Source organism: Prosopis cineraria, unplaced genomic scaffold (assembly GCF_029017545.1).
Source record: "Prosopis cineraria cultivar Desert tree isolate PC_DT_omini unplaced genomic scaffold, ASM2901754v1 PC12, whole genome shotgun sequence".
NCBI lineage: Eukaryota > Viridiplantae > Streptophyta > Magnoliopsida > Fabales > Fabaceae > Prosopis > Prosopis cineraria.
Window position 1 is genome coordinate 30,446,661 of NW_026555343.1, and position 21,567 is coordinate 30,468,227.

Here is a 21,567-nt window from a genome sequence, read left to right on the forward strand (position 1 = left end):
TTAGACATCATTTCTATATCTAGCACAACGTGTTATAAAATTCTGTCAATGAATTTTTGAAGTGCACAGAGAATTTAGTTCGTTATTAGCTGAGCACGAAGTAAGAGGCATGATTGTATAGTGTAGCTTAGTAACAGTTTCTTAACCTAATGATCTATTAATTGGATAAACAAAATCAGTAAAAAGGTGTGTTCATTAGCTTTAGAATAGAATAAGATTCCACACACACAAACACACACACAACTACATTCTCTTATGTCACACATTAATTTCTCTAAATGGATGAATGCATGAATATAGGATATCCAATCTAGTAATTCAAAAGAAAGCCATGAAATACAAGAAAATTATCCATGGACGGAAGATGATAAATTAATAAACAAAAAGAACATAAGGAAATAATAATTAATAACCTCCATATTTTGTCCTAAGCATGTGTTGGCTGTTTGAGAATCTCTAACATAATTGCGGTAGCGTTCCATTGTCTTCTGAACGCTGTACAATTCAAGCAATTATTTTGGTAGGAATGACAATGTTAAAGGACTTTTTTTCTTTTTTACAATTTTTGTTTAATTTAGTGTCGCGCGCGCGCGCGCGCGTACGTTTACAGAATACACAACCATGTGAAGGAGGGATAGAAATGAAACGTATAAAATAAAGAAAAAAAAATCTAATTTTTGGTTCTTTCATGAAAAAAGAAATTCTGCCAGAGGCCATTAAGAATGTACAACTTGCTTGTTGACAATATATATTAAACCTGCAAATGAAAATAAAATTTGAAAATAGAAAAAAGCTGTCAAACTTTTTTCATATCATGACATTTTATGTGTGTGTGTGTAACCTATGAAAAGCCATAACATTAATTGCAATAAGCAGTATGGCTCATAAATTCCAATGTATGAAAAAAACCAAAAGGTAATCAAATTATTGACAAAACTATCATAAATATCAAGCTATATCTAGGGAGAATGACAATAAAGTCTTAGAATTTGAAATTTATGATAATTAAGTTCCTGACAAAACTTTCTAAAGAAAATAAGTTGTAAACATTAATTCAAATAGTTGCAGACCTAAATCTCAAATGCAAACTAAGAGTTATACTTAAAATTTAAATATACTATTTAGATTTAGAATTCATGAATTTATGACTATCTGAATTAATATTTATACAACTGATTTTTTAGAAAACTTTGTCAGGACCTAACTGTTATAAATTCATTGTTTTGGGACTTTAATGTCATTCTTCCCAGTATCTAGTTACCAGTAAACAACAGAAAAGGGGGGAAAGAAAGGAAAGGAAAGCAACATAGACAATAGACAGAGCACTGCAAGAAGACAGTAATAATCTCTTGAAAATTTTTCTCGAAAAAACTTTGGAAAGAAATTTTAACGGAATTTCTCTCAAAAATGCTCTTTTATAAAAATTTCTTGTGGACTTTCTTATGCAAAATAAAAAAATGAGAAATTCTAAGAGAAAAATGTAAGAAAAATTCTAATGGCAGGAACTTTTCTCTCAGTCAAATCCGTGAAGAAGTTTTGACAAAAACAGGAGAATGGAAAGTAAAGGTATGCATATGTCCTTGAAGATGAAAGCATTTCCTTCAAACCGAAAGAGAAACAATCCCACAACTACAAATTAACATCAAGCTATTCAATTTCTTCTCACCAAATCCTCCTCTTGATTAAATGAGGAGAAACTATTGCTAAGTACAATTAAGTACATACTGCATAATGAAGAGTCTCAACATCACATACTACACAAAAAACACATGCCAACAGAAACTGCAATTTGAGACTACCGAAACCGCAACATGTCATTGTGCTTATCCTATGAATGACCTAACAAGGAAGAAGGCTTGAGATTTTCAAACTGTTTTTTTAAAGAAGAAACCCTATCATGACTTGAATGTGCAGGCGGAATTGAAAATACGATTTACATGGGAAAAAATAAAGAATAAAAAGGAGCAAAAATCAACAAATTAAATCTCAACTGGTTTCATTGGTTGGAGAGAGCCAACCTCTCCACAGGTGGCTTATTATGCCACAGTGCCTCTATGTTTAATTTGTGTCTTGAGATGTTGTGATTTGTCGGAAGATTTTGTTGATATGTCTTTGCGAGAGTTGTTTGGGATTGTCGTAACTATTAGTCCCTTTCTCCATGGTTGTGGTATTTTCTGTTCACTGAGAAATTTTCATCCTGTAATTAGTTTTTGTAGCTAGCAGGAACACCTTATATTTGAATAGGAAATCTTCTGTTCTGATGTTTAATTTTGTGCGTGTGCGCGTGTATGATGATAGATGTTTCACATTAAATTCAAAATACAAAAAATATAGATCAAGATAAGTGAAAATTAATGTCAATTATCGCTTCAAAGGTTTCTATCCCCCTTATTGCTCATGCTCAATCACAGACAAGATTAATCCAAACAACACAAAATGAGCTTTTTATATCCTAACTTTGGCTGATTCTAACTAAAGTTGAAAGTTAATCCAAACATGTACTAACTCTTTCAAAACTTCTATGACACCCTTTAGTTTAAGAAATCATAAAACTAGAATTGTTGTGTTTTTCAAACAAGAATCAAAGGAGCCTAATTATAGTTACAAGAGGACTACAGGTTCCCTTATTTTCCACTAATGTGAGATACTGAAAATAACATGGCAACAAAATTTCCCATTTTCCCAGTCTCACATCTGACATCTCGATTATGCCAAGAAGTTGAATGCTCTTCTCATTCTTTTCATTGTCTTTCTTTTTGTTCTATCCTATAAATGTAACCAGCTAAGGTGTCACAATATAAATGTTGGGAGAAGAAATAATGTAATTCATGATTGACAGAACAGTTCAGGACCTTGTCGAGATTTGAGAGCCTATATGCTTCACAGGACAGTTTAAAGCACCCTGTCTTAATGGTGAGGAATTCTTGTTCATATATGTAAGTTTAGGTTTCTATATAGGGTTTCATGTTTAAATTATTAGTTTATTTATTTGTTATAGTCAATTATGTGAAAATCTCTTAAGAGGCACTATTCAATGACAGTAGGTACTGAAATTGGTGACCATATTATATATATATTTTACTTCTGGAAGATATGATGATTATTTACGATAATTCTGGAGCAAGCAGTATCGTCAATTCTTAACTTCAAACATTTGATTAAGAAGAATGTTATAGTGTTAATCAGTAAATGTATAAAAAAGGAAATTCTTAGGAGCATAAATGTAAAAAGAGAGCTCATCTTAACAGATTAGTTGAATGGGAGAGCCCCTTGAATTTATAAACCTTACTTTTTTGTGAGGTTTCCCAATATTGGGCTCATATCAATGCACCTTCATTTGAAGGCTGATATTTCTAGTAGCTCCACTTCATGACACTTTAAGACCAATGTTGTGATCACAAGCTCATTCTACAAGATTAGCATGTTGGATGGGAGAATTTTTTAAACTTATAAACCTCATTTTTCTTGTAAGACTTTTTGATGTGGAACTCACAACAAAATTCAAGGAATTATCTTCCATTATATATGCACTTTCAAGTCTTCTTATTTGTGTACTTTTTTTTTTGTTTTCATCTGTAATGCGCACATAATATTACTACTAAACACTCACTTGATTATTTTAATTACACTTAGCTTCTGCAACTACTGAAAAACTTATAGTGTAAGTACCAGTCGAAATACACTAATGGTGTGTTTGGATTAATAAGGATTTGAACAAAATTCCTCGTTTGGATACATAAAAATTTATGAATTTAGATTTGAACCAAATTCAAATCTATTTCAAATTATAATTTCTTCTTAATTTTAAATTCTCTTTACACCCTAATCATTTAAAATTTTAATCAATTCAAACATCCATTGTTCTCTTCATTTTTTTACTACCTGTATTTCTATGACTCTCGTGTCTTTTCTCATCTGTTGTCAATTAAAGACCAGAAATAAACTCATTATTTTTAATTTTTTATTTTCATTTCAAATCTCAGTTTATCTCACTTCTTTATTCGAATTTTTTTCAAACTACCCAAATAAAAAATTTTAAAATTTCAATTGCGAGATTTTAAATATAAGATTTTAAATCTATAATTAAAATAATAATCTATCAATCTAAATGCTACCTGATAAATTCAGCATATCAATTTAAAAAGAAAATTATAAAAGTTCTGGAAAGAATGACAAATAAGGACCTTGTAAGAACATGAGTGTCAAATTAAGATTTTTCAACATTGATTTTCCAACTTTTAGTATTCCTTCTATTATGTTTCAGTACTAAAGTTAATAATTTGATATTAATATTTTTATAAAGTCCTTACTTGTTATTCTGTCAAACTTCTTTTTAGTTACCTACCTTTAATTGGGCTCAACGATAGGCAAATTTGACTCAATCAATAGCCATATTAAAAAAAAAAAAATCACGCGCAACATATCAGGGACTTTCAAGATACAAGAATGTAGATATTTTATGACTTCTAATAAGTAACTGTATACACGAGCAAACATTTCTTATTTCTTTTTTATTTTAACATTTAAAGATTTTTCGTCAAGAATTTGCGTTTAATATTTTTTATATCAGTTGAAAGATCTCTTAGCTAATAAACAAAACCTTTTTTCATTGATAAACTACATAGAGAAACGTATATCTTCACACATAGAAATAAGTTTGTCCAATTATTTTTGTTTAAACTTTACACAACATCATATTTAAAGAATCAAAGTCTTCTTATTAAAAAAAAATAATCAAAGTCTTAATTATTTTAACCCCAATACATGAATTTACGAAATAATAGAAAAATAAAAACAAAACAGAACTGCGATTAAAAAATTCAGTTGTGGAAGTTATGCAACACAAAGCAATTCTTATGACTGTCAATTATATAAATCGTTGTCATATAATTTAAATTATTATTTTAATAACGTAAAATAATTTAGTTTAAATCATGTTAAGGTTGGATCCTTAAATAAAAACATGAATTCTGTACTTGTCAAAATTTTAAATAGCATCAATAATTAACAATATTAAATGTTTCAACAATTTATGAACATTTTCTATTCATATAATAGGACCTGCTGTGTATCATAGAACTTACCACTTATAGTTAGGGAGTGAGGAATGCAAGTATCACTCATCAATATCAAATGGAGAAATGACACAGTAATTGTAAATGCAATAAAATAATGGTTTAAAATTATGAATTGAAAAGGTACAAATTAGTTCTGTAGATAATATACTTCAAAAGCATTGAATATAAATTTTGCCCCACCAATCAGGATAAAGAATTTATATGACAAGTTTAGTCATTTGAGTGATGTGGGGCAAATACATACTTAACAGTCAAACTAATTAAGCACATTTCCGTGCCTCATATTTTACCCTTTTCTATTTCTATTGTACTTCTTTTAGAAGATAGGTTTCTTATCTGCTTAATTAGCCTAATATTTTTATATTGGTAAGTCCTGCAGGTGTGAAAATGAAACTCGGAGTCAAACTATACATAATTATATTGTACTCAAAGCCGACTTTATTCCTAACTTGTGTACTAAACTATATTTATTGCAAGGACTTTATAACTTGTGCATCACACTACCTAAACTCACGCTACAAATGAGGAAAATTCTCAGAATCTACTTTGAGAAAATCTTGAGACAATATATTAGTTCACTTTACACATAAGTTGTTTGAAATTTACAAAGTTACTGTAAATAAACTGGTGGAAAAGGATGGCACAGATCAAGCAGTCACGTACAAACAAAAAAATTGGCGATTGAAAAGAAGTAAAGTACGATTGAAGAGCATGAATTATGTCTACCTGGAACTTGAAAATTCATGGAGTTTTCCTCTGGAAGAGAAGATGATGAGAGCAACCTCAACTTCACACAGAACTGAGAGTTCAAAAGCTTTCTTTAAGAGTCCATTACGCCTCTTTGAGAATGTTACTTGTCTGCTTGATTTGTTCTCTATACGCTTCATCTGTATCTTCCCTCTCACCATCCTTATTCTTTAAGCCTCTCTCTGTGAACCAGAATGATTCTCATTAAATTACAAATTAACTCATTTGAACAAGCTAACTCAGATCGATCGGAGTCCTCAGAGAAAAGCAAAAAACCCAAGGGAATTTCGCAGCAAAATCCAGAGCTTTGAATCAAGACTTGAAGACACATAGAAAGCTATATACATATATAACAGATTGAAAATACAACACGAAATTAAGATGTTAAAATTTATAACTCCTAGGGTTATAACTTAGAACATTCACACCAGCTAGCAGAAGTTTCGATTCCAATTTAAACAATATTTCTGAGAGCAGCAAAGCAAAAGTTATACCTGCAACTAATAAAAGGCAAAAGCCCAGAAACCTAGAAACCTCGGGGAGCTATGAAGGGAAGATTAAGGAAAATGATTAATCATCACGGTGCATGTGAACAAAATGATTGAGGGTTTGAGAGAGAATTTAAAGAATCGACCAAAAGACAAAATGAGAGCTAACAAGACGAAGCTGAGAGTGCTGATAACTTGTTCTTGTGTACAGTACAAAAATGGAACGTACCTTTTCCTTATTAATTAATTCAGAATATTGGTTCTTGTTTGCTGCAGCACAAAGGGAAATTTATCCTAGTGGCAAATCCAAACCCATCACCGTTTGCTAGTTTTGGTAAAAGACAGAGGAAAGAATAACAAAAAGCAGGAGAAAGAGATCAGAGAAGACCGTAGTGGAAAATTAATTGAAGTATCATATTTTAGCGAAAAAGAGTTTGTGGGGCCTTTTTGTTCAGCGAAGTTAAAATTTTTATTTTTTAAAAAAGGAGTTTTACCAAAATAAATAAATGAGGTCCTTTTCATCCGTACAACCAGGTACAAAGGCGGCCAATCAAAATTCGAAAACACATCCTTTGGAATAATGACCATTTATTATACCACCTTCTCCCATCAATGTGTATCTTCTTGTTGAGAGTATTTGTGTTTTATTTTATTTTTTTTGTGAGAAAAAACCGGGAAGAAGGACTACAGTGAGTAAATGACTCATTATGGATGGCAACTCACGTATTTTTTTTAACTTTTTTAACCTACAAATTCATAATAACTTATTTATAAATGTAGACTATATATAAACTTAATTGAATTTAGAAGTAACTCAGTTAAATTTATTAATTTTTTTTTCTAATTGAGGGAATTAAATATGTATTGCGTACAACTCAGTTTATAGAAGTGATAGTATCCAATTTGAAGAAAAATAAAATTTTAAAAGCAAAAATTAATATTAATAAAAATATAAAATAAGAAATATCAAAATTAAGTTGTCCCATTTTAAAATTTTTATATTGAGTATGATAATCTATCAATGTAAATGGATTCAATGATTTAAATTTAAAATATATTTAAATCAGGTTATATTTTGTATTTTGATAATATACTTTTAATAATTATTTATTAATAGAAATAAATTTTTATATATTTATGATTTGAATTTATAATTTAAGTTTATATTTCATATGTTTATTTAAATTCACGAGTTCAACATCTTTGTACCAAATATCTTGACAAAAGGGCTAAATGTTAACTATCAATAAAAATTATCTTGTCTCTCATAGGTCTAGTCCTTATGTACTTGGATTTTAAGGGCTAAAACCCATAAATCCACTTACCCTAAAATTAGCACTTTTTAAATTCAGTCCTTATTGCTTTTGTTGATAAGGCTCATGGCCGGGCGGACACTTGCATTACCTTTTTTGCTTTTTAAGAAAAAAATAAATTTTTTAATTATACTATATATATATATATATATATATATTATAAAGTAGCTTAATTGAATATCTGAAAAATAATAATAAGTTCTAAGTGCAGTTAAAATAATAACAACCCCAAAATATATATACATATATATATAAACTTTGTTGAAATGGGATGCTTTTATTGTTGTCTCGCTCCTTTTTCTCTCTGGTGGGCAATTTTGTCAGTTCAAAAATAAACATATTTCACCGGAAGGACCTCGGTCTTATCAAGTACTTCTCAAATTTCATGACCTGGGTTAAATACAGAAGTTTTGAGGCCTCTTATGTAGTTTCCGCATAGCATTACTAAAACCATTGAGATAAACTGCCTTGTCAAAATCCAAATAACATAATCAATTAACTTTATATTATGCTCTGATGGCAAACAAAAGGTCGAAAAACAGAGTTTTGCCCCTTAAGTTTCTTCGCATAAAAGAGACTCGATTAATGTTAAAATCACGCCCAAAAGCACCTAGCTATTTCAAAACCACATGAATATTAATATCCACAATGAACTCTACACACACACACACAAACAACCAACTCTCAAATCACTATGAAAATTATCTCAAAAAATGGATTCATCAGATTAATTGCCTCAAGTAATTAATCGCCAAAATTTGATGCTTAGCTTGCATGTGCTGATCCAAAGGCATGTTCATTAAATAATGTCAGGTTATGGGGTCATATATGGTGCAAAATCAAGGTTGCTTAGATTATTCATGCAACTAGAAATCAAAAGAACAAAACAAGTACGAACAACGGCCAAAAATCATGGAAGATAACTTGTACAATGACAAGTCATGCTTATTATACTTCTTGCTTCGTAATCTTCAACATTGTTTCTGGAACAATTGTGATCTGTATACAAGATGTCATAATTGATTTCATAATCCTGTAATTTTTGGAAGTCTGATGAACAGATCAGTCTCCATATCTAAAGATGAAATATTTTTACTCTGATTCTGTCTTTCTTGATTTGCCTTCATATACGATACAGCACACCAAAATCAATATCGTCTCTTTCATTCAAATGCAATCATGTTACAATATGCAGTAAAAACTTCATGCTCTTTTTCGTAATTTAGATTGAAATGAATGGTTCTAAATCAAATAATCAACATCTATACGAACTTTGCTTTCCATCTCCTTTTAATTCCTTAGTCCAAACATACACTCTGGAAACAGTTCACGAGTTCTGCACCAGATCTATTAAAGTGTAGAAACTTGATTTTAAGGAAGGTGATGATGAAAATGAAATATAATGCAACTCTTGAAATAATTTCCAGATAACAATTTACAATATCTTACCTTCTTAGAAAGCCTTGCGTTTTCTGCTTTTAGGGCTTTGTCCTGAATTGTAGTCATAACATAAATGAAGCCAAGTTAGCATTTTTCCTTTAACTTTTACTTTTGCTGGGAAAATCTTTCTATCGCCAGTCAGACAGATATGGGTGAAGAAGAAAGCCTTAGCACACCTTCAAAAATCCTTATAGATGAATTCAGCTCACAAAATATAAGCCAACAAATTTACCATGACTTGTGCAGACGCATTATGTGAGCAAATAAAAGTTCAGTTTCACACGCAAGTACATATTTGTAATTCACACAATCTATTTATTTTCTAGGGTTAAGGTCAATTTTTTTCCTTGAACTAATTTTGTAAGATCACTCAGTATCCTAAACTTTGTCAAATAAATATTACCCTTAAATTAATTAAATTATAGTAATGTTGTCTCTAACGTTAAATTGACAAACATTGACCATTAACTTTGCTAACTCGTATTTAATATCAGGAGCAACATTGCTACAGTTTAATCACTTCAAAGGTAATATTGCTAAGATTTAATCACGTCAAGGTCAAGATTTCTATGATTTGAGTAAAATTTATTTATGAGTCGGCAAAATTAACAGTTAACATTTGTCCATTTAACTTGAGGGGCAATATTACTATAATTTAATTACTTCAAGGGCAAGATTGCTATGAAAAAGAGTTTAGGACATTGGGTACTCCTAAAAAAATAATTTAAAGACAAAAATGAACCTCAATCCTATTCTTTATAAACCAAGTGTATGTCAAATATATATACTTACATACCCCCACACAAAGACTTGCAAAGGTTTAATTTTTGAAATTAGGTTATTGATGAACTGCACGCTCTAAAAAATAAGTCTTTTTGTCATTTTTTTCTCAATCAAGTTAATTACAGCCACATCAAAGGGCATGTTTAGGGTTTGGAGACTTACGTGCACGCGTTTGTGTATGCATGTTCGCATGCGTGTAGTTGGTAGCACTAAGTTTATGTCTCCCGTACAAATCCTATCATGACCATTATTGGATTTATATACGCTATGCTGATCCCCCCCCCCCTTTTTTTCTTTTAATACATTACACGCCAGGTTGTTCTTAAAAAACCTGAACTTGTAAGCCTAGTACGGCCATAGCATGTCCAATAACCTGACTCGGTCTGTGCAAACGTTAAATATAACATGAAAAAAATGTTGGAATAAAATTCAACATAGGGGGCCGCACATGTAGATATTAATAATGTGTGGCCATTATAATAATTAAGCCTAAATAAAGTAATCTATTTGAATAAGTTTTAAGGATTAAGGGGTGATTAAACCAATGTGTAGAAATTATAGTGATATTTATAATTTGTTGAGGCCAAGTCATAAATATAACAAACTTAAATCTATGGAGGTCGTAGTCACTGAATTGGCCGGGCAATTGGAACATTACTCATTCCCCTTGTTGGCAGGATTCAGAAATTCCCTCCCATAACAATCTGGAAATTGAATACGCATGTTTATGAATTCCAAGATTGAATTAAGACAATTCTATATTCTTCTGAATTGATAAGGGATTGTATTCAACTTTATAGATTTGGTTGCAATCAATTCTATGGTTTGAATATGAAATTGATTGATTAATTACAACAAAAGAAATAAGACATACTAGGCCAGGATGGACCAGTCATTTATTGTCCAATTTCGATTTTATCCTCGTCCCATTTGGCATTTCATCTTGTATATCTTCAACTATCTACTGCCTCATTTTTTACTCTGGTTCAGACTCATTTTCAGACCCTTATCATAATCCTTTTACCTCCTTGAGCCTAACCTCTAACCTAGCTCTCACCCTCATCTTCACTAAGGCTTGATTTGGATGGAGGAAAAAATAATAGGAAAGAGAGAATAATAGGAGAGAAAACTCTCAAATGTAGTACTTGACAATGAAGAATTACTGGCAGAGCCACATGATCAGGAATAGAACCATTTAATTTCTTTGTTTTATCTTGGATTTGTCTATGTTCCCCCCGCCCCCATGTATTGCGGTTTGAATCCGAGATCTCTACCCATGTCTCACTTGACCGTTGTCACTTAATTGAACTACCTTACGTGGCTTGTCTATGTTTTTATTTTTCTTTCTCTGATGATTTGTGGCTTTCTAATTCATGTCTAGGAATATTGGAGGATGATTTTGATTTAAATGATATCTAATTGTACGTATCATATGGCTGTTTCTTCATGTAATTTAGGGATTCATTTTGTGTTATATGTTGGTTGCTTTCTAGCCTTATCCCTTCTTGGCTTTATAGCTTTTATTTATTTAAATTGAGACAACTCTTAACTCCCACACAACACCTTAAAATACAAAGTCTATTGATAACTAACAACTTGAGTATTGTAAATTGACAAATTAACTATATAGTTGAGATAGATTTTATGATATTTAGAGGGTTGTGCAAGACCTGAGAAAAATTCTCTCTCATTTTATCTTATAAATTTCAGACTTTCTAGCTTGAACCAAGCTTGAGTATAGTTGTCAATTGTTATACTCAAGTTCTCAATAGAATTTATAGTATTTTAGAGTGTTGTGTAGAACTTGAGAGTAATTCTCTCTTTTTTATCTTATTTATTCCTGACTTTCTAGCCTGAACCAGTCTAACTTGGGGTGACCAACCTGAGTCAGGCTCATTGGGCAAAGGTTCAAAAGATGAACCTGAAGCATATTAGCTCTAGGCTTCAAGTTAGAGGTTAGCCTAGCCAGGCACATCCCTGCTATATATATATGGTCTCGTGTGTGTGTGTGTGTGTTTTTTTTTTTTTTCTTTTTAATGGAATCAAAAGATTTCAAATGCACAGATTAATAAGCTTAAGATAAAATTTATAGTAAGTTGCTTTGTTTGCAAGTCATGAATAGCATGCCTCATTTTTTAGACTCCATATATATATATATATATATGAAAAATTAAATGCAAAATGACATTGAATTATCAAATTATTATTTCTCACTGAAAAGTATACATAAAATTGACTTCAGATTTTAAAAAAACTTCGGAACTTACATGAAATTGTGTACATTAACTTCACGTTTCTTGCTCGAACATTTCTGACACTCTTTAGCACTTGCTGCTCTATCTCTTGCAGTGCTTGTAAGGAGCATGTGTTCAAACCATCTCCTATTAGTTTCCTAAGAGATTAAAATTAGAAAAGCAAAGCAATTAAGCTTTAATTATGAATGACAAAGTATCAAGAACCATAAATTCAAGCAGTACTGTAATTCATCGAAGTTCAAAGTTGATTAGATTTGATGGCTTCTAAAAGCTCAATCTTCTTCATACTTGCTGTTTCATGAGTTAGATGCTTCCATTTTCAAGATTATGCATTATTGACAAGTTTGAAGGAAACAAAGAAGAAACAATTATATAAATAAACTAATTTTATAATGGCTAAAATACAGAAAACTCTTCTAAACTTTAAAGCAGTTGCACAGAACTCCTCTCATCTTCAAAACTTAAAACTACCCTTCATAATCTTTATTTTATTTTATTTTATTTTTACCATAGACTCCCCTAACTACTGCTATTCGGTAGTTATCTTCTTAACAAAAGTTGACATGTCATATTAAGAAAAGACTTGTAGCAACGTAACTGTAGCATTCAATATAAGCTAATAATAGCTTTATAAAAATTTTATCTATATTTTTATAATATATTATTATTAGCTACATTAACTACTATGTGTCTTTTCTTAATATGACATGATAACTTCTATTAGCAAGATAATCAAGAAATAATAGTAGGGGAGCTTTTGTAAAAGGAAAAAAAAGGTTGGGGAGGTTAATTTTAGACTTTTAAAGGTGAGGGAATTTTGTGAAATTGTCTCAAAGTTTAGATGAGTTTTATATATTTTAGCTTTTTATAATTGTATTTACATCTTGACGAAGCCCAAGAGCAAGGAAAATCAGAAAAAATTCATTTTCAAGAAAAGTAATTTTGATTTGCTTACAAAATTGGCAAGATTGTAAACATTCACTATTTTTTCATAAAATATTACAAAAAGGACCCGTAAACAAAGTATATGATCATTTTGAAAAACAGAAAAACAAACATTGTTAAATTTTAAATTAGGATACCAAATTGAAATTTTCATTAAAATAAAATAAGAAGTACCAAATGATTATTTAAATGAAATGAAAAAGAGTATTGACACACATGAAAATAAATATGCATCTATATATAATTTTCACATTATCCCCAGAGTGTAGCCAATTGCAAAGAAGTTGAACACTAGACCTTTTCTTCCAAAAAAAAAAGCTATGATTTGAGAAATATCACTGTACTTTATTCACTGAAAACATAATACATGAAAGACACGAGAGAGACGATCACATTTGACCGTATCAACCTAATGAAACTAAAATAGAGAAATCCCATATATCTAATGATATAATATCCGTAGGAAATATTCTATAAATCAGGTTACAATAGGAAAATTAGGCCAAACTATCGAATGGGCCCAAGTGATAGCAAGCCCACTTCCAACACTTCCCCCAAGTTAGCGAATAGATGTTGATCATTTCCAGCTTGATTCTAAATCCTTCAAACTTGTATTGAGTCAATGATTTTGTCATCACATCAACAATTTGTTGACCAAGACAAATATAAGCTAAATCAATTATTTTGTTTTCAAGTTTCCCCCTGATGAAGTGCCCATCAATCTCTACACGTTTCAATCGATCATGTTGAATCAAATTTTTGGCAATTTTTATATATGGCTGACATATTATCACACTAGACCTTGATTGGATAATTCACATCTATTTTTAGCTCCTTTAGAAGTCTAATAAGCCACATTCCTTTACACCCCCCCAAAAGAATAATGCTTGATATTCAAATTTAGTTCAGCTTCTTGATACAATGGTTTTTTTTTGTTTTTTTTTTTTAAAAAAAAACTCCTCCAAGTCACTAGATTACCCCTCACATAGGAGCAATAGCTAGTAGTGGAGCGTCTATCACTTTTTGAACCTCCCCAATCTGCATCAATGAACATCTCTATGCTTCCAGAGTTACTTTTTTCAAAGAACAAGCCTTGTCTTGGTGTTTTCTTCAAGCATAGTTGTCATATGTTCTGATTAAGGACTACTAGAGAACTGTCTCATCACACTTGCAGGATATCATATGTAGGTCTCAAGCATGGTGGCCTAGCTCCCAACATTCCTATCTCTTTTAGTAAGTCAATAACATAATTACAATGAGATATGCTAATTCCTCTTTGGGTCCTGGCTAATTCTATGCCCAAGAAGTATCTCATAGTTTCAAGGTATTTGATGTCAAATTCATCAGCAAGTTTCCCCTTTAAGTTGATAATCTCCTTGACATCATTTCCCATGAGGACTATGTCATCCACATATATAATGAAAGTAGTGATTTTTGAACCACAATGCTTCACAAATAAGGTATCATCTTCTTAGCATTGAGTACATCCTTGTTCTTTATCACTTGATTGAACTTGTTAAACTAAGCCATTGGAGATCGTTTTAGACCATAGAGAGATTTGAAGAGCTGGAAAATTAAACTTAATTGGAGTTTCCTGCATTCCTCAATCCTAAAGGTATCTCCATTTATACTTCCTCCTCAAGATCACCATTTAGGAAGGCATTTTTAACATCGAGTTGATGTAATGGCCAATCCAAATTCACAGCAATAGATAACAGAACATTAACAGTATTAAATTTAGCTATTAGGGCAAAGGTTTCTTAGTAATCAGTACCATCAGTTTGCATGAAACCTTGGGCAACTAGTTAAGCCGTATATTTATTGATCATTCATTCTAGATTATACTTAATTGTGAATACCCACTTATTGCTCACAATCAATTTTCCCTTAGGTAAATCAGTAAGCTTCCAAGTCTTTTGCTTATGAAGAGCTCGTAATTCCTCATCAATAGTGTCCTCATAACTACTCGGCATCTTGACCTTTTAAACATTAGCAACAAAGGTCCTTAGACGAGAAGAAAGCTTCTTGTGTGAAACATACCTACTAATGGGATGTTGAATGCAACTCCTTCTCTCTTTTCTTAAGGCAATCGGCTAGTACAAGTCTTCAAGACTTGGTTCAGGTGCAAATTCTTTACTTTACCTTGTTGTAGCAATGGACTCATCCCTACCATGTTGCATGAATGACATGCCATGATGTACCTCCATGCTTCTCTGTGAAAAGTTGGTTTATCAACTTATATCCAAATATTTTGTTACAAAACTTGGTCCCTTGCTTTTGTAAACTTGTTTTGCTTTGATTTGATGTGTGAGATGATATTATGACATTTTGAGTTTTGAAAACTTGGGATCCGAGTTTTGTGATTTTGCAAACTTGATAATCCTCATGGGTTAATTCCTTGATTACCTTAGATTTTTAAAATAATGTGAATAAGTAAGAGAGACCTTACATCCAAGATGGGTTAAAACACATACAACCTTTTGGGTTGAGGAGTAAGCAGGGAACACAAACTTAATAGCCTGTGGCTTAAGTTTGTAAGAGGAATGAAGATGACCAAATGCAGAACACCTAAATAACTTCAATGGAACAATGTTTTCAAGATAAGTGAGCGTGTGGGTTTGACAAAGACATTCAAGGGAAGCAATGTAAGGTAATATTCTATTAGGCATGCGATTAATGGGATAAGTAGCAGTGAGAATGGCATCCCCCCTCAAAAAAAGTAAGTGAGCACACTTGTGGTAAGCATAAGAGCACAAGCAACTGCAAGTAAGGATCTATTTTTCTGTTCAACAACACCATTCTGTTGAAGGCTATTGGCACAAGAAGTTTTATGGATGATACCCCAAGATTTAAGAAAGTCACCTAGAGTTTATTAACATATTCAAAGCCATTATCAGTTTGGAGAATTTGGATGGACGTGTGAAATTGGTTTAGTACCATAGTATAAAATTCAATAAAGATAGAATGTACCTCAGATTTATCTTTAATTAAATACATCCAACACATACAAGTACAATCATCAATAAAGGTAACAAATCACTTGGCTCGAGTTTGATTAGAGACATAAGATATACCCTATACATTGATACGGATAATGGAAAAAGATTTGGAGGGCATGTATTTAGAGCGTAGAAAAGAAAAGCAATCATGTTTAGCCAATTCACAAATATTGTAATGAAAATCAGAAATTGTATTAGATGAAAATTAAGGAAACAAGCAACTCAAATATTGGATATGGGGATGAACCATTCTTTTATGCCATAACAAAAGATTAGCTTTTCTAGAAGTGGACACAAGGTTGTAGGGGATTCAATGCTATAGATTACTTATAGTTGATTCATCAAGATAGCAGAGCCCATCACACTCTTTAGCCTTTCTAATCATCTTCCTCAATGAGAGATCCTAGAAAATACAATGAGTGGAAAAGAAGTGAGCCTTATATTGAGCCTGCTTAGTCAACTTGCTAATACACAGCAAATTACAAGCAAGGTAGGGGACATGAAGAACATAATCTCGATGCAAAAATTGAGAAATAGTAATACTACCATTTCTAGCAATAGGAAAGGAGGTACCATTGGCTGTATCAATTTTCTCAATCCCACTACATGGAAAGTATGAGGAAAATAATGTGATCTAAGGCTCTGAAGTCAACAATCCATCAAGATGTAGTGGAACATAAATTGATGAAGCCTAGCCAAGAACTGAAATACCCACTCATCTTCAATAAATTTCTTATATCGTGTCGCATCACTAGAACAGGACTACTTGGCTTCAATGTTAAGGTCAATTTCTTGCCACACTGAGTGTAACACCAACAAGAATTAAGTAAGGTCATGCTCACCCTATTTGATTTGCCAATTCTGAGTTTCAAGAGCATAAATTTGAGCACCTTCTTTACCATTTGAGTATGACTCCTTGATTTCATCCCAAATATCTCATGCTGTCAAGAGGAACATGAAAGATTGTCAAATATAAGGAGTCACGACATTGACTAACCACGAGGCTTCTAGAGAATTTTCGGTCTCCCACATTAGCATAGCAGCTGAGTCTAAGGCATTTGGAGGTTTAGAGGTGCTTAAGCTGAAACCTAGCTTCCCACACCCTCCAATAGCTAGTTAATGGTCTGGGCCCACTCACGATAATTGGAGCCATTAAACTTCTCGGTGATAAGAAGCAGATAAGACCCTTTGGCAAAACTCGACCCAAGGGTAGTTCTGTCATTTGGGTTTCATTTAGAGTCTGCCTCGACACTAGAACCCATAGATGAAGAGTGTTGGGCGTATAAGTTGGATTCCCATTGGTTTCTATCGTCCCCATATGAGTGTTCAAGGTTAGAATACAAGGGCTTTGATACCACGTGATAATCTTGGATTACAGAAAACCTCAATAATCTTATTCACAAAGATGATCGGCATATACACAAGTTACATGAATCTTTTATACAAGGAAATAAAGTCAGATATTAACCTTCATGATCCTATCTTATCATATCTATATATTTAAGGAGAAAATTCCTCTAATTTTTATACATTAAATAATCTCATAATACTTCATTTTTTTAGTATTATATAACAGAATCTCTTACAGCCATTTTATTAAATTAAACAGTTTTTATAGTGTCACATGAGGCAGTCATTGAGTTAGTTGATTTAAGCCGCTTCAGGAATCAAAATCTATATATATATATATATATATTCTCAAAACTGCATACTATTAAAGACGTGCAAATCACTCTACGAGCTCTGTGTGTGTGTGTGTGTGTATCACAAACCAAAAGATATAGAAATAGAATTTCAGAACCTCCCAAAGAGAACAGAAAGATCCGATAGGTGATGTATGTTTATTATAATCATTTCGTGTGTGTGTGTGTGTGTGTGTGTGTGTGTGTCACTTGTCTACTTAATCTCTAAACTTATTGTTTGTATAAAAAGCAATAATTTAGCCAAATTTTACATCACAATTAAATTCTGATTGATAATTTTTTTAATTTAAAAATTTTTTCACTTGAAAACATGTTTTTGGTCAATAACCTGTTGAATAGCTTGTTCTTAATTACTTAATTTTTCATTTAACTTGAAGAAAAGATATCAGGAAACAAGAACCTTTATGTTTGATTGTACACTTGTATTATTATTATCGTTCTTACATATCTAAACATTTCACACTCTTGTCTTTTACGTTTGTCATAATTTTTTTTGTTTTAAGAATCAAAATGATACTCAATCTAAAACATAAATTTATAATAATATTGTTTATAACCGACAAATTATTATGTCTCACTTCTCATATTCCATACAATGTACATCTAATTCACTTTAAAGTCATCGTAGAGTTAGATCTGGTCCCAACATTCACAAGAGGGGGGAAAAAATAGGCATTTTAAAATCAACCAAGACAATAAAAACTGTTTCAATTTAGTGAAAAAGAGTCGAGAATATAAATCAATAAAATTGGTTGGAAATTGATAGAAATGATAGTTCTTTAAATTTATTTCTGTATGCATGATTTTTAAATAAACAAGAATAGCTATAAATATATTGAATAAATTTATGACCTATTTGAGTACGATTACAACTAAGATTCCTATGAGGAGTGGAACTCAACACAAGATTTTAAGTTCAAGTCTTTACATGAAATAATTACATTGAGAAAGTTGTTTGATATGAATTTCTCAGTATTAATACTAAGTATTACTCTCTCCATTTAAAAATGTTAGGCATTTTTAATCGAATCTGATCTTTCAATAAAATAGTTACCTACTTTTCAACTAACCCTATATTTTTATATTTATTCCTATTAAACACACTACAATAAATATAAAATCATTATTAGTAAGGGTACTTTCGAAAAAAAAAAGCAATACTTACACCTCGAAAAGCTAAAAATGTTTTATATTTTTAACATCCAACTCCTTAAAAAATGCCTAATATTTTTAAATGAAGAAAGTATCTGGTATTTTTTTATATCGAAAAAGAAGAAGTATTTGTATGATCAAGCTATTTCTTGTCACCAACGGGTACGCACTACAGACAGCAACGTACTGAACCTATTCATATTTTCTGGCTTAGAAGATGGGCTCGAGAAGCTTTGCCCCAAATCTTTTTCTTTTTCGTATGAAGTCAAACAAAATCCCTAGAAAGTGTGAAAATGAAACTCATAAACAATCACGTACAATCGTACTCAACAAACCCAACTTTATTCGTAACTTAACCATATATATATATATATAATATAGCAAGAATATTTTTAAATATTTGGTGCAAAGCACAAACACACAATCAAATTGAGTGAACATACTGGAAGATACAGATGATGCAGTCACACAATGACACAAACCATTCACATGAAGTGATTGGAGGAGCTTAAAGCATATAATGATGATGTAGAGCATAAATATAAATATATATATATATATATATGCAAACACACACATACATACCTGGACTTGAAAATTCATAGAGCTCTGGGAGAGAAGATGAAAATCTCAAAATCACACGGAACTGAGAGCTTAACAGTGGAGCCGTTGATTTGGGCAGATCCAGCTTATTCGGGTTGGGCTTAATTGAACCAAGCATAAAGTGTCCTACCATGTAGAAAAGGCCCATATATCAAAACCCAGCCCTAATCCCTTAGACTTTCAGGCTAACCCGAATATCCGAATAGTTACGTACTAATTTAATTTATTTTTTTATCTAAGTTCAGTTTTTGTTTTAAAAAATAATATTTTCAATTTTTATATTATTTTATCAACAATTAAAAATGAATTTAAGTATTCGAGCTAAGCTCATTTTGGTTCGGACTTGGCCCGGATTTATTTGGATTTATTTGAGCAATCAGAATAAGTCAAAGTAAAGAAGATCTATTAAACTTTCAAGCCTAGCTCAAAAATTTTTCTAGCTTATTTGGCTGGGTTTTTGTCCAAATTACTGCTTCTACTCAAAAGCCTTCTTTAAGAGTCCATTAAGCCTCTTTGAGAATGTCACTTGCCTGCTTGTTTGGTTCTCCGTACGCTCTATCTCTATCTTCCCTCTCACCATCTTTATTCTTTAATTTCCCTCCCTACGAATTAGAAAGACTCCTTTTTTTTTTTGGACAAAAGAACGAAAGATTCGTATTAAATAAGTCATTCAAACAAGCTGACTCAGATCGGAGTCCTTACAGAGAAATTAAGAAAACCCAGAATTAATTATTAACTTAAGTTGGCTCGAAAAAGGGGATTGCAGAAAAATTACTTTGAATCAAGAGTTAAAGAACACCCAAAAATCTCTATAAGGGACTGAAAATATTGCAACAGATAAGGTTATTAAGTGTTAAAAATTCAAATCCCAGTATATATTCAGTGCCTAACAGTCAAAAAAGAGATCAAATTCTTGAAGTTGTAGCAAATCCTAAGGTTTTTGTTTTTTTTTTCTTTTTTAGCAAAAAGCAAATGCTAGGGTTATTGACATGAGCTATCTAGAAGGAATTTCAATTCCAGCTGAAGTTATCCCAGTATAAGATCAGGCAGGAAACCTAACAGTCAAAAACCTAGAAACCTAGCAATCTTGGAGAGAGCTGAGAGGAAGGTAACAGAGAATGATTTGAGAGTTGTCAAGGGGAACATGATTGAGGGTTTGGGAAAGAATCAGAGGAAGAGAAAAGCAAAACAAGAAGCTAAGACCAGTTTATCACAGTACTGCAGAATCCAGAAAGAGAGAGAAAAAGAGAAGAGGAATAGAGACCCAAAAATGGAACGTACCTTTCCAAATTAAACGAGAAAACTTGTGCTCGTTTGATATGTTTGCTGCCCAAAGCGAAGTTTCTGAATTGAAATAGAAAGAGGAGACCGACAACACCCTTTTCTGTTTCGGTAAAAGAATTAAGAAATAGAAAAAAGAGTCCGCTGCCACCTGCCAGCCCCGGCCAAGGCAGCTTCAAGCCTACAATTAACAAGCCCATTTTATCCGTACAACAGCGTGCTGAAAATACCTAATCAAGAAGTCGAAAACACGTCACATTTCAGCTCTTTTTGACAGCTAGCCATCAATGTGGGGAAAATCACAATAAGGACTCAAAGTAACATTTTCACATGAAAGGATCAGGCATTCCGATAACTGTAAGATAGAGGGAAAAAGTATAAATAATTTTGAGTGTGAAATGATAAAAATAATTTTGGTTTTAATTTTTTTTTAAAATTAACCATACTGTCACTAGTGCCAACCACCAAAGTCCTACTATTAGTGATGTAGCCGGTGGCCAGTCAATAAAGTTTTGATATCACTTGATTTAACTGGTTGGAAAGGTAGCTAAGAGGAGTTTGAACCGATAAATCCTTGGCCAACTAAAAAGATTGTGGCCATCAAGCTACAAAGCTTATTTAATAATATTAGGCGAAATATATATATATATATATATAGTAAGTTTTCAAACCATTTAGCTTCTAGGTTATAATGAAATGTTAACTTGTTGATTCTTGAATGGAAGTTATTATTTAACTATGTTTACTTGTCAATGATAAATGAGAACTTATAAAGTACTT

The 21,567-nt window shown here is 31.8% G+C and overlaps 1 protein-coding gene and 1 long non-coding RNA gene across 2 annotated transcripts; both read right to left on the minus strand.

The window, feature by feature from the left end:
* On the minus strand, positions 1–6,681 carry LOC129289237 (MADS-box protein AGL42-like). Its single transcript, XM_054926027.1, has 4 exons — positions 6,543–6,681; positions 5,805–6,007; positions 391–495; positions 1–19 (listed from the first exon to the last, which is right to left on the minus strand). Exons 2-4 carry the CDS (start codon positions 5,984–5,986, stop codon positions 1–3), a joined length of 306 nt encoding a protein of 101 aa, XP_054782002.1. The 5' UTR covers positions 5,987–6,007; positions 6,543–6,681.
* Positions 6,682–8,162: 1,481 nt separating this feature from the next.
* Positions 8,163–20,926, minus strand: LOC129289505 (uncharacterized). The gene is made up of 5 exons (XR_008588140.1): positions 20,788–20,926; positions 19,489–19,632; positions 12,117–12,241; positions 9,076–9,117; positions 8,163–8,973 (listed from the first exon to the last, which is right to left on the minus strand). It is a non-coding gene; the product is annotated as an uncharacterized LOC129289505 (long non-coding RNA).
* Positions 20,927–21,567: the final 641 nt, after the last annotated feature.